This window comes from Rhincodon typus, chromosome 19 (assembly GCF_021869965.1).
Source record: "Rhincodon typus isolate 14 chromosome 19, sRhiTyp1.1, whole genome shotgun sequence".
Taxonomy (NCBI): domain Eukaryota; kingdom Metazoa; phylum Chordata; class Chondrichthyes; order Orectolobiformes; family Rhincodontidae; genus Rhincodon; species Rhincodon typus.
Window position 1 is genome coordinate 43,596,756 of NC_063350.1, and position 18,555 is coordinate 43,615,310.

General features: G+C 40.6%; 1 protein-coding gene across 1 annotated transcript in view; it reads right to left on the reverse strand.

The window, feature by feature from the left end:
* Nucleotides 1-325: 325 nt before the first annotated feature.
* The window catches only part of LOC125485513 (formin-like protein 16), a 37,171-nt gene continuing 18,941 nt past the window's right edge, over nt 326-18,555 (reverse strand). Inside the window, exons 2-7 of the mRNA XM_048608583.1 lie at nt 14,695-14,847; nt 9,152-9,281; nt 9,021-9,053; nt 5,074-5,171; nt 3,753-3,836; nt 326-3,654 (exon numbers count right to left, since the gene is read on the reverse strand). Coding sequence (XP_048464540.1) covers nt 3,526-3,654; nt 3,753-3,836; nt 5,074-5,171; nt 9,021-9,053; nt 9,152-9,281; nt 14,695-14,847 — 627 coding nt within the window. The 3' untranslated portion in view covers nt 326-3,525. The remainder of the gene's footprint in view (nt 3,655-3,752; nt 3,837-5,073; nt 5,172-9,020; nt 9,054-9,151; nt 9,282-14,694; nt 14,848-18,555) is intronic.

An 18,555-nucleotide genomic window follows, 5' to 3' on the forward strand; every position in this document is an offset into this window, starting at 1 on the left:
ACCTCTCCCCGCCCCTCAACATCCCCTACCCACCCCTCAGCATCATCTTCCTACTCCTCAAAATCAAAGACCCCTCCCACCCTGATTATACTCTCTTCCACCCTCTTCGGTTGGGCAGAAGATACAAAAGTTTGAATAACGTACGAATAGATTCAATAACAGCTTCTTCCCTGCTATTATCAGACTCTTGAATGAACCTCTCAAATAATTCTGATCTCTCTCTCTCTGCACCTTCTCTGCAGCTGTAACACTGTATTCTGCACTCTGTTCTGCTACCCTGATGCACTTTGTATGGCATGATCTGCCTGTATAGCATGCAAAACAACACTTTTCATTATACCTTGGTACACGTGACAACAATAAATTAATCAAGCAATCACAGTATCACCTCCCTGCCCCTCATTATCATGGAGCTGTTGCTGCTGATCAGCTTCTCAACACCTCAGCCACCTAAAGAATAGCTGAGCCCCATGTCCAGGGAAAGCCTCACATGCCAACAGCTGTATGTGACCAGTTGTGTGGATCAACTCCTGCTGTGTCTCATTGACCTCTGAAAGCGTAACTCTGCAACTACCCCAGTGTCTCCAACTGAAGCATCATAAGTCATGTTTTCTGTGTTTATTCCACCTTTTGCATCAGAAATTCCTCCATGTGCTCAGACTGGCTGTCTGCTGTGCAGTCATTTCATCTACTTGGAATTGCTGATGATCCAGTCGGTTTCACCCCTGTAATATGTTTTCACATGGCTGATTCATTTCCCCCTTTCACATGTGTTGCTACAACCCTGGACACCTCCACCAAAATTGCTGGAGAGCAGGAAACCATCTGGAATCTGCAGGCTGCTGAGCACCATCATTATCTAGTAGACATACCCCGAACCCATTCCAGCCCTAGAATGTTAATTCCATCCACTGTGTTCTCACCCTGAATGATCTCACAAAGCTACTTGAATAACATTGATTTCAACAATAGGAAAGAATAGAGGAGCTCTGCTTATCATGCCCCAGAAGTCTCTGCAGACCAGTAACCAGCAGAAAGATACCTCAAACTATAGAAAGAAGGTGGAAATAATTCCAATGATTGTGATCCCCGTCTATTCAATCATCAGTGCATCTTCCAGAAAATCTCCTCCCCCTAAATTGCATTTCTCAGATTGTATAACTCTGGGGAGTGAGAAGTAGATTTAATGATATGACCCATGTGGAATGAAGTAGGATAGGATGATGGAACTCTTAGTTTGATCCTTTCTTCTTGTACGTTCATATGTAGCTCTTTCGTGTCACTTCTCTCACCTTTAACAGCCACCAGATACTCAGCTCCTTCTCGGGTTTCATGAATTCTTCTCCTTCACAATGACAGCCACATTTCCTTCTTCCCCTGATCAGAATTTTAATCATTACAGTGATACCTGCCTTGGCTGTCCTGTCAAACACTTGAACCGTGGGCGGAGATTTTCAATTCTTTCATGGGATGTGGCGTCACCAGCTGGGCCAGCATTTGTTGCCCATCCCCAGGTGCCCTTGAACTGAATGGTTTGCTAGGCCATTTCAGATGGTAGATAAGAGTCGATCACATAGTTATAGGTCTGGAGTCACACATAGACCAGAACAGATAAGGATGGCAGATTTCCTTCCCAGAATGACATGTGTGAACCAGATGGGCTTTTACAACAATGAACAATGGCCGTTATTAGACTTTTAAGTCCAGAATCTTTCACTGAATCCAAATTCCTCCATCAGCTGTGGTTAGATTCAAAACCAGGTCCCCGAGTCACTTGCCCAGAAACAATACCACTATGCCATTATTTCCCAAAAACCGCTTCAGTACTGAGATAGCAGAAACTGTTCCATTTTCTGGTATTACGTATAGTGCCTGTAGACTGATCAGACATCTCACTGAGCACGTGGTCTTGAGTACAGTCACACACAAGGGTTATAGCAGCCAATCCTGGACACCACTACAACCTTGACAGACTGATAGATAATATACATACAGGGACAATAATGATAGAGAAATTGAAACTCAGACATCAGTCACATAAAAGACACTGTGAATTCTAAAAGACCAAGTAAAAACAAGACATTAAAGTTTATATCTCTGCTTGAGCAAAACAGAAACTAAAGTCATTTATATGAAGAGAATAGGTCTGGCCAAGGGGCTTCTGACAGCTGAAAACTAAATCATAAAGCATATTAGATTACGAGATGTGTCGGTGAATGTCATATAGAGTTGGGGAAATGAACAGTTTTATGGATGTTTGGTATGTCTCAAAATCAATCCCTTTCAGCGACATTTTTTCCTGTGTGGAGCTATGCCGTTGTAACTGAACTCATTGCAAAATCTGGACCTCAAATTCTCATTGTTAATAAAAACAAAGTAACCAAATGGTTTTGAAAAAAATGTTTTTCTTTGTTTTACGTGATTGAATTAATTTCCATCGTGCGCTTGTGCACTCGTAACTATACATTCCATTATGTTTACTCAAAGCTGTGCAATTTTTGTACGTCAAAAAGTCTCCCTCCTGTTCTCTCTCCTTGCTATCATAACAACCTCAGAAAACTTCCTCCTTACATTAAAGTGATATTCCAACCTCTGATAAGAGCCATCCTTGTAGCTTCTAAGACAGGGACTGTCCAATTAGTGACAATCACTGGTACATTCTAGTTAGTCTTTGTGGTGCTTTCAGACTGTCTGAACTGATTTTACTCAATTCATTAAGTAATTTTCAAGAGATTTAAAAAATGCTTTCATCCCATCAGTTTGAGCTGAATATAAACCCAAGGCAGACATAATAATTTTGTCACTCACTCCCCTGAGAATATTTATGATAGAAATTGACCGTCTTATCAAATAAGATGATTTCTTTATTGTTCACACCACATAGCTGTAGAAAAATATCAAAAATAAGAGAAAAATATCAGTCCTAGTTCACTAAGCTGCTCCACATACTGATGAGCTGAATGTTAATCTGCATGTAAGTGTGCTGCATGGATTCACTCTTTCAGATTCTAAGAATATCATTGCAAAAACCTACTGCAAGCAATGCTTAGCTACCTTAAACTGGAGTGAGGCATATTTCTGTTAATCTGACATTCTGCGCTGCACAGAAAGAGATGCTGCTCTGTATCTCTGGGTTACCTCAAAATGACCTTTCCAAAGTTGTAAATCCATCTCATCGATTGGGTAAGTGGGTCAGTTCAGACCTTTTTTTTCCTAAGAACTATTGTTCGAGGGAAAACTTGAGGGCAGGTTAACTGTTGTTCTTGCAGAAGATGTAAAGCATTGAAGGAGATAAATTAAATGGAGTTAAAATTATTATCTTAAAGAATATGAATATGTTCAGTTTGCAGACTACAATGTGCGCATCTTTGGTACACAAGAATTGATTTCATCTGCAGTGCAAGGTGCTCCTAAGTATAAAATAGAGGATTTAAGAAATTAATCTAGACAAAATCTCAAGTACATTTCTTTCTCAATTGTGAAATAGGAAAAGCCCAGAAGGTTTCATGTTGACTAGGGTTCACATCATTTTTGAGCTGCTTCCCATTTATAGTTTTTTTGTTCTGCGACAATGCTCCTAAAATCCTTAATGAAGGACGAGATCCATCCAAACATCTCTTGTGAATCTCGATTCTGTGGCTCCCCAAACTTAACCTATCAGAAACATTGACAGAAGCAAATCAAACTTTTTTAACATTGAATGGTAACCACACAATTTTCAGTTGAATAAAATGTGTCACAATTAATATTACCAAGATAGAACTGTAGAGCTTCTTCATTTCATCACATTGTTTGGTCAAGTCTGACAATTTAGCTTCGTATTTTTGAATTATGTCCTGGAAACAAAATAAGAAAAGATATTTGATTCCAAAATATTTTGCCAGCAACAAGACCGCAGGAAACTGGAGAAAGTCTTTTCTTGCGGCCAAATCCATCTTTTAATTCCAGTCGTCATCCTGCTGGTTTTATATTATCGTGATGAAGGCTTATGTTACCTCATTATTTTTATTTGGAAATTCAGGAGTGCTCCAAAGTGGACAGAACCACGTATGGCTTTAAATTTAATCGTTAAGAGGAGACATAGTTTCAGTTTGATTTCTGAATTCTGTAAGTGGTGCTGGATCCTCTGTAAATTTGTTTATATGCATTAAACGAGACCTTTAAAATGCTGAAGGTGAACAGTTCAATGTCTTAGATAACAAGGATAGAAGGGAGAAGAAATGATCATTTGTATTTTTTTATATAATTTTTGTGGCTTCTGTTGCAATGAGGAATGAGGGGAGAGGACACCTTACGTAAGAATATCAAGAAAGTGACAAATTGATAAGCCTGTGGTATAACCGTTACTTCCAAAGAGTTCTGTTTCAAACAACTCAATGCAGGCTAAGGGAATGACTGAATAGATAAAGGATCTTAGGGATCAGAGGCACCTGGAGGTATTTTGGACAGCTGAGCCAATTCTTATTGAACACCATGCCTCAGGTATTTGTTTTTATTACCACAAACATGACCCACTGAAAATTTAAGAATAGAAATAATGGCCTTCTGAAAGCTTGAAGAAATGAGCTTGTTCGGTATTACACTCTCTAATCTGATAGACAATTAAGGAAATAAGAAAGGCATCTTTTTATATGGCACATTTCACAACCTCGGGCACCTCAAAACATTTAACATTCAATGGAATACTTTTTTGAAGTGTGGTTAGTGTTCAAATATAGAAAACACAGCAATTAAATTGCAGGTAGCAAGCACCCTTGAGTAAAAATGTGACTTGGCCAAATATTTTATTTTACTTATGTTGATCAATGGATAAATACTGGCAAGGACACTGGGAAGAACATCCTCAAATTATTGTCAGAGTGAATTTAATATTGATATAAATTTTGAAAGTAAGAGCATCTCGTAAAAAAAACCAACATTTTTATTGTAGTTTGTTCTTCAATACAATATCTTTGCATTAATGCATAAATCATGGAATAGATTTTATTGAAAGATGCCCTCTAAAAGGCACATTCATGCTGAAATTACTACGTAGACATATTAAATCAGACATATTCATAAACTTGGAATTACCTTTAGCCCTTTGTAGAACTGTCCATCTGGGCTCATCTTGTTCCTGGATTTGAACACTTTTGTGTGCAGACGAATTTTTACCAATTCATTCTTCAGTACTGTTGCAGTTAGAAAAGACATAAGATCTCAAACTGTACTTATTTGGACTGTGATAAAATAGCATGTAAAAAACTATCAACAATAATGAAAATTCCACCATTTGACAAGTCTGAAATTTATATTAAATTTACCCCACATCAGTTCCCATCTTCAGCTCCTGTGTATAGAGTGAGACGGTGCCACTAGATTAAGAATACCCATAGACTAAGCTTCAGAATTGTTTTCTGATCGGTAAAACTATTTAAGTAAAGTAAATGCAGGATTAGTGTAAGTGAAATTATATTTGGATGAGCAACCTACTGCATACATTGCAGCTCATGTATAACAGGTGAAATGTGAACAAGTTTATGCAGTACAACATCAGCCAAATGTACAGAACAGCAACAGGTGGACCTAACGCACTGAAAAAGATATCACAACGTGTGAATTTTGTCTGTCTCAGTTAATTCAGTTCCAATTTAATTTCATAACAATTAACTAATGCCATTGTCTTATTGAAAATCTCACTCAATTCAGATCCTTGGAAATTTCACTAGATCAATAAAATTCATGCCCTATTGTTGAAAATAAAAGGTTAATGTGTCTTTTTTTTTAACAAGCATATGGAAAAATAAATCATTTGCAAGTTTATCTCTTGGAATGGCAGCATCTGTGAAAAGAAATCAGAGTTAACATTTCAGGTCCAGTGACCTTTCCTCAGAGCTGATGGTAGCCAAGAAAATGTCAGTTTGTATGCAGAAGGTAGGATGGGGGTTGGGGTTAAGGAGTAAACGACAGGTGAGGATAGAGAGAGAAAAACAGTTGGATAGAAAAAGGAGTAGATAACGATCTGACTAGGAGGGTAAATAGCTGTTAATGGAGACTGTTAGTGGCTAACAACAGGTAGTATGTAACAGCAGACAATGTGATAACAAGGCCTGGTGTGTGGGGTTGGGGTATAGGACATTAGAGAGTTCAGGCCCTAAAGTTACTTAACTCGACATTGAGTCCAGAGGGCTGCAGGGTCCCCAAGCAGAAAATGTGATGTTGTTCTTCCAGCTTGCACTGAGCTTCACTGGAACACTGCAGCAAGTCTGAGACAGAGACGTTGGCGAGGGAACAGGGTGGTGTGTTAAAATGGCAGGCAACTGGAATGGTCTCAGGGTTCTTCACTTCTTCCTGGAGTAAAGGCCTGAACCATCCCCACCCACCCACCACCACCTTCCACCACTTGGCTGAGCTCATCCTCACCCTGAACAACTTCTCTCTTAACTCCATGTATTTTCTTCGGATAAGAGGGGTGGCCATAGGTGCCCGCATAGGCCCCAGTTATGCCTGTCTCTTCATGGGGTACGTGGAGCATTCCTTGTTCCATTCCTATTCCGGCCTCCACCCACAAATCTTTCTCCGATATATCGATGATACCATCGGCACCACCTCCTTCTGTCTTCCGGCATTGGAAAAGTTCATTGATTTCACTTCCAATTTCCACAAAATCCTCACTTTCACCTGGTCTATCTCTGACTTGTCCCTTCCCTTCCTTGACATCTCTGTCTCCATTCTGGGGATAGACTGGCCACTAATATCCACTATAAACCCACCAACTCCCACAGCTACCTGGACTATTCATCCTCGCTTCCTGTAAAGACTCCATTTCACTCTTCCAGTTCCTCCATCGCTTATGTTCCGATGAGGCTAACTTTGACAAGGGAGTGTCTGAAATGTCCACTTCTCCTTCCTCAACCGAGGATTCCCAGCTCTGTTGTCGACAGGGCCCTCAACCTGGTCCGACCCATCTCCCGCATGTCTGCCCTCACTCCTTCTCTTCTCTCCCGCAACAGCGATTGGGTTCCCCTTGTCCTTACCTATCATCCCACCAGCATCCACGTCCAGAAGATCATCAAATGCCATTTCTGCCACCTCCAGTGAGATACCACCACCAGACACACATTGCCCTCTCCTCCTTTTTCCACCTTCCATAGAGACCATTCCCTCCTGGACAGACTGGTCCACTCTTCTTTCAGTCCCAACAATCCCCCCCATCCTCCCCTGCAATTGTTGAAGGTGTAACACCTTCCCTCTCCCTCCTCAGTTTCCAAGGGCCAAACATAGCTTCCAGGTGAAGCAGCACTTCACCCGCAGTTCCCACAATCTAGTCTACTGCATTCGCTGCTCACAATGTGGTCTCCTCTACATTGGGAAAATGAAGCATAGACTGAGTCTCTACTTCGCAGAACATCTACGTTCTGTTCGCAAAAAAGACTCTGGGCTTCCAGTTGCCTACCACTTTAACAAACTACTTTGTTCCGTGGCCAACATCTCTGGCTCAGGCTTGCTGCAGTGTTCCAGCGAAGCTCATCGCAAGCTGAAATAACACCTCATTTTCCTCTTAGGGGCAAGCAGCCCTCAGTAATTTTAGGGCCTGAACTCTCCCATGTCCCAGCCTCAACCCCACACACCAGACTTTGTTATCATATACCCTGCCATTACACACTAACTATTGTTAGCCCCGAACAGTCCTCATTCACAGCTATTCACCCTCCTAGCCAGATCGTGATCCATTCCTTTGTCTGTCCAACTGTTGCTCTCTCTCTTTGGGCTCTATCTTCTCCTATTTTTAACTCCTTATACTCTCTCAGCACCCTACTTTCTGCGTAAAAACCAACATTTTCCTAGCTACCATCAGTTCTGAGGAAGAATCACTAGTCCCGGAAACGTTAACTCTGATTTCTCTTCACAGATACTTCCAGACTTACTGAGCTTTTCCAGCAACTTCTTTTTGTGTTCCTGATTTACAGCATCCACAGTTCTTTTAGTTTTTATCTCTAGGAATATCTGGATTTCATTTGGAAGAGAATCCAAGTTGATAGCTGGGATAAAAAACCCCTAGATTTAGCATGGCCGAAACTTGCACAACACTGTAAAGTTCAGAAGGAACAAATGGGGAAACAATAATGCAATGCTCATTATTGTTTGGTGATAGTGCAGCAGGAAGTAATAATGTCTGCATGTTCAGCATTACCAACAGGGAGGCATTTAGCAATCCTGAAGCTGTTTGTGATATCCATAAAAGATTTGTATCGATAGTGGTTGTGCTTTTAACAAGAGGATGGTTGAAAGGTTCATATGCAACATAAGTTACTACAAAAATATGAACATGGCATTTAAACAAATAGATTTCAATATTTATATCACCAGAGGAATTTAAAAGCAGAAAGTGATTTTGTGGAATCTGGCAGGGTGGATTAATTCCATGCTACACATCACTATAACATGCTTGGACATTTAACACTTCTGTACATTTTAACACAGAGAAAGAGCAGTTTGACTAAAATTGTAGATGTGTCAAAAGGATAATCAACCCAATCTGTGCTTTCTGCTGTTGGTTATTTTTAATTTGCTTTTCATTTGATGCTCTTATTTCTTTTTCTTAGGCCACATTTCCTCCAAGGCCACTCCTGATTCTTAGTAAGTGGTGGCATAACATAAAAATACTGATGTCAACAGCAGCATCAATCTCTTCAGAACACCAAACATAATGTGAAGTATCTGAGCAATGCCCTATCAAAAACATTCATGCAGAGATCCAAAATGAAAACAGCAAACTGACCATATCCACCCTATGTGGAGATCTGTACTTGGAACATAATTAGTAAGTTAATAAAAAACTAGGAACAGATGCAACAACAATTGAGTATTCTTCCATTTTGAAATGACAGTGAAAATGTTCTTTATCAGCACATTTATAAATTTACTACAAATAATGTACCTTCCCCTAAGGTACTTAGAAAACCCACTGTCAATATATCACTTTGCCCCATGGTAATAGAATTTTACAAAATCGCTTCATATTTGAAAAGATCACATACCATCAACTTCAGCAATCAAACCTTTGATGGAATCTAAAGAGAAGAGAAACAGGTCATTATGGAGGATGCAGCCATTGTACAGATATTGCTCCCTTTAAATTTAGTAGAGCTTTTAAAATGTTTCCACTTACCTCCAGGTACATCTTCAAATTCTGTAAGCTCTTGGTGAAAGTTTGCCAAGGTTGGGTCTTGTGAAATAATCTGCTCCACGAGAGCATGAAGTAAGGTGAACTTCCTGTCCTTGCCTCGTAACTGGACTACCTATAAACAACAGATGGCACAAAGATCAGCGCCTGGGCCTTAACTATTTGCAGTGTACGTGATTTTGATGATGAGACTGAGTGCAGTACTTCTTGATGATATATGCAAAGTTTGGTCAGGAAGTAAGCTGTGAGAAGGACACAAAGAGATACAGTGGGGGAAAATATTGTAGAGCAAAGGATGAAGTTTCCCCTTTTGCTGGGAAAAATAGAAAAATGGAAAGACAGAATATTTTTTGAATGATGCCATACTGGACTTAATATCCACGGACATAGATCACAGAAAGTTAATATACAGCCACAGCAATTAGGAAAATGGTAAGTACATCTTTAGTGCAAAAGGATTGGAGTTTAAGAAGGTTTACTTCAATTCTTTTGGGCCTTGCAGAGATTACACTTGGACACAATGTATAGTTTTAGTCTCTTTTTTAAAGAAGGCATGCTTGCCTAGAAAAGTACGATAAGACTGCTCTGACCTGATTTCTGGAATGATTGGGTATTCTATGAAGGTAGATCTCGCAAACTCAGCCTATTCATTTTCCGGTTTAGAAAATTGACACGTAAGTCCAGTAAAATTAAAACTTCCTGAGGGACTTGGATGTGATGTCTAGAACAAACAGCTATAATAAGGTCCGCCATTTAGGACTAAGATGAAGAGAAATTACTTGACTCAAGGGTAAGAAATGTTTAGAATGCTTTATACCGAAGAGCTGTGAATACTTAGTCATTAGGTATATTAAATGCAAAGACTGATTCATTTTTGGATATTAAGGGGATCAAGAGTTATGGTGATAGTGTGGTTAAGGTAGATGATCAGCCTGAGTGGTGGAGCAGGCTGGAAGGGCTCAATGGCATAATCCATTGTTATTACATGTGATAATACTAAAAAATTAAGGTTATTTTTAAGTCCCGTCCAGACGAAAATATATCATGTTTTTAAAATTAATTAGTTTGAACTTGATAAAATTGTGCATTACCATTCAAATCAGACAAATCTACAAGAATGCTCAGCAAAAGAAAAGCACAGTAATTTCCATGTAAAAGGAAAGCATTTGTTCCTTTCACTATATATAGAAATATTCACAAAGATTTCCTTTATTGTATTTCCAAGAAAATTACAAACTCATTCTTTTCAAACATATTTGTGATTCTATAAAAAATATCGACATGTGGAAATCTTCATAAATCTATTTGTTAATTTACTGTTTACAGCAGCAGAACAATTTTTACTTATGCATACTGACAGTTAAGTAAGGTATCTATAATTTACAAATTGTGACATTTTAATTAAGTTCATAATTGAATCTATGTGGTATACTACTTGCTATCAATGCTTTAAATGGTTTTAAATATTTGCCTATTTGTAATCATGCCCAAAAGAATGTATTGATTTACAGACTGCAACATTTTTCAGCCTCATCTTGCATCGATAGTTCTTGCATATTAAAAACATAAATGTTATTATGAAACACTTATTTGATTCTGTTTATTGAATGATCTGCACTCACATTCAATTATTCTTAGTTTGTTCTAGCAAGTGGGTCTAACTAGTCAGTCACAAACAGAACAAGGTAGTGGTATAGTAGAATTGTCACTGGACCACAGACCCCAGGCTCACGCTCCGTGGGTCATAGGCCCAAATCTGATCATGCAGGTGAAGAAATCTGAATTTAAATAATAAACTGGGAATTAAAAGTGAGTTAGCTGTTGTAAAAAGAATCTGGTTCCCTTTCAGGGAAGGAAAAAAAAATCTGCCATTTGGTGACTCCAGATTAATGGCATTACGCTTGACTCTTATAATCCCTACAGTGTGGAAGCAGACTACTTGGCCCATCAAGCCCAAGAAAGCATCCCATCCAGACCCAGCCCCCTATCCTATTTCCCACGGCTACTCCACCTAGCCTGCACATCCCTGGACACTAAGAGCAATTTAGCATGGCCAATCTATCTAACATGCATATCTATGAACTCAGGGAGGAAACCCACACAGGCACAGGGAGAATGTGCAAACTCCACACAGACAGTTGCCTGAATTGAACACAGGTCCCCAGCAGTGTGAGGCAGCAGTGCTAACCACTGAGCCACCATGCCAATCTTAAAGGACTTAGCATACTATAGAGTTATATCTAACAGTGAAAACCACCAGTCTAATGAAAGGAATTAAACTGACTGAATAGACAACCAACCATCAGCAGATCAAAGCACCAGAAACTACAATGGCCCACATGAGCCTGTTGACTGTGCAAAGACCTCTTAGTAGCATCTGGGGACTTACGCCAAAATTAGGGAAACTGGCCCAGAGACTAATCTATCAAGTAATCATACCCGCAGAATCATACCTTATAAACAATACACAGAAGTGATGGGCTAGGGGTATACGGTGGGAGGGTGTTGACCTGGGAATCTTCAACTTTAAATCCAGACTCATGAGTTCTCATGTCATCAGATCGTGTATGGGGAAGGAAATCTCCTGATGCTTACTACCTACTGCCTCCCTCTCATTTCTTCTTCATGTTGGACACATCTTTGGAGGATGCACTGAGGGTGGTGGAAGTCCAGATGAACTCTTTGAAGAGGACTTCAATGTCCATCACCAACAGTGGCTCGACAGCACCATGATTGACTGAGTTAGCTGAGGCTGACAGGGCATAGCTGCTGGATTGTACATGTGGCAAGAGTAAGGGAGTACAAAGAGGGAAGGATGCACTTGAGCTGGTCGTCACCAATCTATCTGCAACATATGCATCTGTCCACTGCAATACTGGCAGCAGTAACCATTGCACAGTCCCTGTGGAGACAAAGTGCCACCTTTACACTGAAGATGCCCTTTATTATCTTGTGAGGCATGGTCACCATGCTGAATGGGATAGATTTTGAATATATCTAGCACTTCAAATCCGGCCGCTGTGGGCCATCAGCAGGAGCAGGAATGGATTCAATCACAATCTGTAACTTCATGATTCAATGTATACCCTGCACTGTCATTACTATTAAGCCAGGGAGTCAACTCTAGTTGAATGAAGAGTACAGGAAAGCAGGCAAATCTAAAAATGAGGTGTAAACCTGGTAAGACTATAAAGTGTCACTATCTGCATGCTGAACGGAAAAAGCAATATGCAACAGAGAGGTAAGCAATTCTACATTAAGCGGATCAGCTCTAAGCTCTGCAGTCCTGCCTTATCCTACACAAGTGCCAGACAATGACCACCTCCAATGAGACAGAATCCAACCATGGTCTCTTGACATTCAACAGCATTACCGGAGTTGCAGCCCCCTTAGGGGGCGGTCTCCCGCCTGAAACTGAACTGGACCAGCCAAATAGACATTGTGGCTACAACAGCAAGTTAGAGGCTAGGAATCTTCCAGCGTGTAACTCAGCTCCCAACACTTTAAAACCTATCCTAGTTTATCTTTAGTTACAAGTCAAGAATTTGATGTAATTCTCTCAATTTGACTGGATAAATGCAGTTTCAACAACACAAAAATAACTCAATACAGCATTCAAGACAAAGCATCTTGCTTGATTGCCAACCCATCCAATACCTTATACATTCACTTCTTCATCATTGATACACAGTGGCAGGAGCATATACCATCTACAAGATGTACTGCAACAACTTAAGTTCTTTAGACAGTACCTTCTAAATCCATGTACTCCACCAACTAGGAGGACAAGGACAGCATATACATGGGAATACTACCACCTGCAATTTCCGATTCAAACCACTCCATTGTGATTTGGAATTATATCACTGTTTCTTCACTGTCACTGGCTCGAAATTCTGGAACTCCCCTCTAGCAAACAGAATTGTGCCTTTCACTTCAAAGGAAGAAGAATACACAGTAGGGAATTCTTGCTAAAACTACAAAAGGCACTAGTTGGACCATAGCTGGAATACTATGGACTTATTTAGTCCCCTCATCTAAGGATATACTGACACTGGGGGCAGTCCAGAGGAAGTTCAATGGGTGGATCTTAGCAGGCACTGATGGGCTAGATGATGAGACATTGTTTCTTTTTCTGGTACAGTGTAGGACAAGACAGTAACATCTCAGAGTAAGGGCTGACCATTTTGGACAGTGATGATGAAGAATTTCCTCTCTGAGGGTTGTGAATTTGTGGAATTCTTTACAGCAGAGGGTTGTTGAGGCTGGCCTATTAAGTATATTCAATGCTGAGGTAGTCAGATTTTTAATCAGCAAACAAATTGAGGTTATAGGGAAAAGGGAGGAAATTACAGTGGAAGATTATCAGACCAGCCATGATCTCATTAAATGGCAGCGTGGTTACAATGGGCTGAATGGCCTACTTCTGCTCCTACATTTTATGGTCTTACAGGAAGCCTGACTAAAAAATAACTCCAATATGATATTTCAATGACCTATTTTAATGAAACTACTCCAGGTATTTCCACAAAACGTGAAATAAATTCATTTTCCAGAATCCTTCAAAATGTTCATCCTCTAAGAAATATTAAATATGAAGTGCCTTTGTAATATTGGGTTTAATTTCGACAGCTGCTGTGTTGAAATCTGAACTTCTTTCCCTGGATCATCAGGATTAGAAGGTCAATAACATAATAGCGATGCAATTGTTCCTGTTAGGGACAATAAGAGAATGGGAGAATCAGACTATAATCAATGATGAGAGATTATTGACTAGTCTGTTTATTTCCATGGATGATATCTGCTCTGCTGAGTTTTTCCAGATTTTTTAATGCTCAGATCAGAATAAATCACACCCTCATCAGGTGTACTACAACACAGGATTTTTTTCAGATACATTTGAATAATGTATCTGCGGGTTCGGAGGAGGTTCATGAGCATGGTCGCAGGAATGAAAAACTTAACAGATGAGGGACGTTTGAGGACTCTGGGTCTACACACGATGAAGCTTAGAAGGATGAGGGGATGCGGGGGGATCTAACTGAAACTTACAGAATACTGAATAGCCTGGACAGAGTGGATGTTGGGAAGATGTTTTCATTGGTAGGAGAGACGAGGACCGAGGCCGCAGCCTTAGAGTAAAGGGAAGACCTTTTAGAACGGAGATAAGAAGAATCTTCTTCAGCCAGAGAGTGATGAATCCATGGAATTCACTGCCACAGAAAGCTGTGGAGGCAAGGTCATTGAGTATATTTAAGACGGAGATAGATAGGTTCTTGACTTTCAAAAGGATCAAGGGTTATGGGGAGAAAGTGGGAGAATGGGGTTGAGAATCTTATCAGGGATGACTGAATGGCAGAGCAGACTCGATGGGTTGAATGGCCTAATTTCTGCTCTTATGTCTTATGTCTAATAATTGGAACTATTTAGCAGGAAAGTGCACTGACCATGAATCGGCAAATACTGCATTTCATACCAGTGGTCAGTTTCTCAAGGTTAGCATATGGCAGAATGAGATCTCAGCTTACCTTTGTCAGGGAGGAAAGACAAAATCCCTTCACTTTTTTTTTGCCAGCGTGTGTGTTCAGGAAGTTACCAATTGCGAGGAGATACTCGAGCACTAAAACAAACAACTTACTCTCTAGTAACTGAGAGCATGCTTTGATTTTCTGTATTATCAGCTGAAACAAAAGCAAGATAAAAAAAGATTAATGGGACGTCATGCCACTCAAAACTCAGAATCACTGATAACACTTCAGAGACAGATCACCATTTCATCTGGCCAAAGTCAAAGCTGTGTAAAAATGATGAACTCAAACACAGAAGTTAGAATGCAGAATTATTAAAATAAAATAATCAAGTTGAACTGGAATTTAAATGATAGACATGGTTCTTTATCGACCACAGGACTATAAACTATGTCATAGTTTTCCCAAAAACTAGCATGACGTACTATCTTAATTTGAAATGTAATAACAGAGGTTCATCCAGAACTAATTTATGTATACTACAAATCTCAACAAAATGAAAATCCAGTGTGTGGAAGTGGAAACAGCACTATATTCACTGCAAATCCGACAGAAAATATAAAAGCATCACAGTTGCTGCACCGATAGCACTACCAGATGCTTGGGCTCCTCCCCAGAGTATTAGTGATGAACAGTAACAACATCTAGCAATGAAGGCTACGGCAAGATGTGTAACAGATTTGGGCAACAAGTGTGGTGAGGACCATTTCAACATTGAGATTATTTCGCTCCATCTTTTAAGCTTTTCACAAGCAGCATGGCTGAGATTCTCACTAGTCAGCAGTGTGATGTCAATCAATTGGTAAATGGCTTACCAACACCACAACTCACCTCATTAACATTCAGCCTCCCATTTTACCAAACTCACCAGACAAGTTCAACTCAACAAGGAAACCAAAGCTGGTGAATTCAGCTTGCTGCTTGCCCTGAGTGACCTCCATGTTGGAAACCAAGCACCAACACCTTAGGGCATGCCATGGCACCAGACACATGCACCCCACATCCATGGACATTGGCTTTTGACATGTGCCAGCCATTCAGATGCCTCCTGGCACTTTTGTGATCCACTTACATTTCTGCCCTTTAGTGCTGCACCCGCAACTCTCGCTGTAATGTTGCAAGGACACTCTGTGCTCAGGGACAGACACCCAGCTCATGGACTGGGCCAGGCTGCATTTTCAGGTTCTTCGCTCACTGTGAAGAGCACTCACTCGCTCAGTCTATCTGGATGTTCACAGCATGCCCGCCTTGCATTGCCAGACCTTGCCACTTTATGCTTTGCCCTCTCAGCCAGAGATACCAGACTCACGGCACTGTTGTTCTGTTTTGCTACAGCAGACACAAAAACCAGGAAGCTTGTCAGAGTTGTCAGCAGGCCTCAGTTAAGTCAAGGGGGAATATCCTTCATTCTGTGGTTCTGAGCACCATAAGTCAAGGGCAGCCTGATACCAGTTTGGGCCCTGCTCAGCCTGGTCAGAGTAAGGATCCTCTCCTCATAAGGGGTGAAGAGCCAAAGGTCAAGCAAACCCACCACTTGTGTTGACCTCTTCTACCCTAGTTTGGGCTAAGTGCAGTTGGGGAGGTGTCCGAAACTTCAGGCCATGCAGAGGGTATGGAGGATTTGCGGTATTGGGAGTTGGATGGATGACAGGGAGTGAAAGAAGATATTGGTGACAACAGCGAGAGTGGTAGATCATGAGCCTTGGTGAGAGGTGGGTACATTAGCAAAGATAGAGTGAGTGTGTAATAGCAGAGAGAAGATGGTGGCCCTTACAATGGCAGAGTGGTCAAGATCATTACCCTTTTTACTACAGTACTGCACAGTCCTCCAGATGGCTGAGATTGCACTGACCTGGATGGCAACCTCTAATCAGGCTGGCATGGTCTGGTGTTGTCGCTTCCACTGCCTGTCCTAGAGGTAATGGACATTGTGTCCTTGCACCACTCCATCCACCAAGACACCAGTCCGTCCCTACAAAGCTGGGTGCCTTCCTGTCTGGGCAAACTTCAGGAACCAGGCAGGGCAGGTCTGGACTAATAATACTCATCTGGGTGCACAATGGCCTTTTAAATATGATACAACCTCCAGGGATGCTGGTCTATTCTGGGATTTCCTGATAGGGTCAAGTTGTTTTGAGTATGCAACTAGCAGAATTGGGTTAGAACCCAATTTACTGGCATTTTTTGAAGGAGTAACATATGCTATGGATACCAAGAGCCCATTGACGTACATTATTTGGATTTCCACAAGGGATTTGACAAGGTTCCATATGAAAGGCTGTTGTGTTAAGTAGAAACACATGGTGTAGGGGTTGCATATTCAGAAGATTGACTGGCTAGCAGGAGGCCTAGAGTTTGCATAAATGTGTCTTTTTCAAATTAGCAGGATGTGATAAATGGGCCCCTCAGAGATCTGTGCTGGGTCCCCAGTTTTTTTTTTACAATTTATACCAATGACTTAGATGAGCACATCAAAGACAAATATAGGTAAATATGTATGTTGTGAAGATACATTATGAGGATGCGGACAGATATAGACAGGATAAGTGAGTAAATCTAGCAAAGGGAATATAATTTAGGAAAATGTGAAGCTGTTCACTTTGGCAGGAAGCACTAGAAGTAGAGAATTATTGAAACCACTGCAGAATTCCAAGGTTCAGAGGCATCTAGGTGTTCCAGCACATCAGTTGCAAAAAAAAAGCATGCAGGTACAGCAAATGATGGAGAAGCCTAATGAAATGCTATCCTTTATTACAAGAGGAGTTGAACAAAAAAGTGAGGATGTTATGTTTCATTTGTACAGGGTTGTGGTGATCTTGAATAATGTGTGCAATTTTGATCTCTTTATTTATGCAAAGATATAAATTCTTTCGAGGCGGTTCAGAGAAGATTTACTAAATTAATAGCTATAACAAGTGGGTTATCTTATGAAGCAAGAATAGGCAGGCTGAGCTTATTTTCACTGGAGTTAGAAAAGTGAGGGATGAGCTAATTGAAGTTTATAAGGTTCTGAATGACAAGAAGGACATGGAAAGGATGTTTATTCTTGTAGGTGAGCCCAAACAAGAGAAAATGTTTTAGGATTCCCCCTTTTCGCCAGAGATGAGTGGATTTTCTCTCTCTTTTTCTCAAGGTTTGTGCAGCTTTGGAATTCTCTACGTCAGAAGGTGGTTGAGGAAGATCACTAAGTGTTTTTAAGGTGGAAAACGATTAATTTTTGTTTGGCAAGGGAACTGAAGGCCATCATGGAAATGTGAGAATGTGTAATTCAGAACACAAACAGATCAGCCATAATCTTACTGAATAGCACCGCAGGCTTGATGGTCTAATTCTGCTCCTTGATGGTCTAATTCTGCTCCTAATTTGTATGTTTGTATATAATCTGACCCTTCTCTTCAGAACTGGGGTATGTTGAATTCATCCCCTTTTATGCCTGACACGCTGCAGTACACCTATCCTTCTGAAACAGCATGTCAATTGACTTTTTCCATGGGCTGGAATTGATGTGTCATTGCTGAGTGTATGATTTGAATTTGGGGGGCATGGTCATGGCTGCCAATAAAGCATGGTTGATGCTCAGCCCAGGGCTTTTCCATCCAGCCCTGAGGTGGTCCCCATAATGCAAGAGGTGAGTGGGTAACAAAATGGTCACTCCACCAACCACAGACAAGTAAAAATGTGAACACCCAATTGACCCTATTAAAAGCTCAATCAACCCCAGCAGTCTACTTCCCACACCATAATATGCGTGATATTTATAGGTGGATGGGAGTGGGTAACCTATTTGTTTAAAAGAACAATTTTAAGAGAGTAGGAAGAAGATGGGGTTTAACATCTTTGGGAGTGCATCACTTGGTGCAT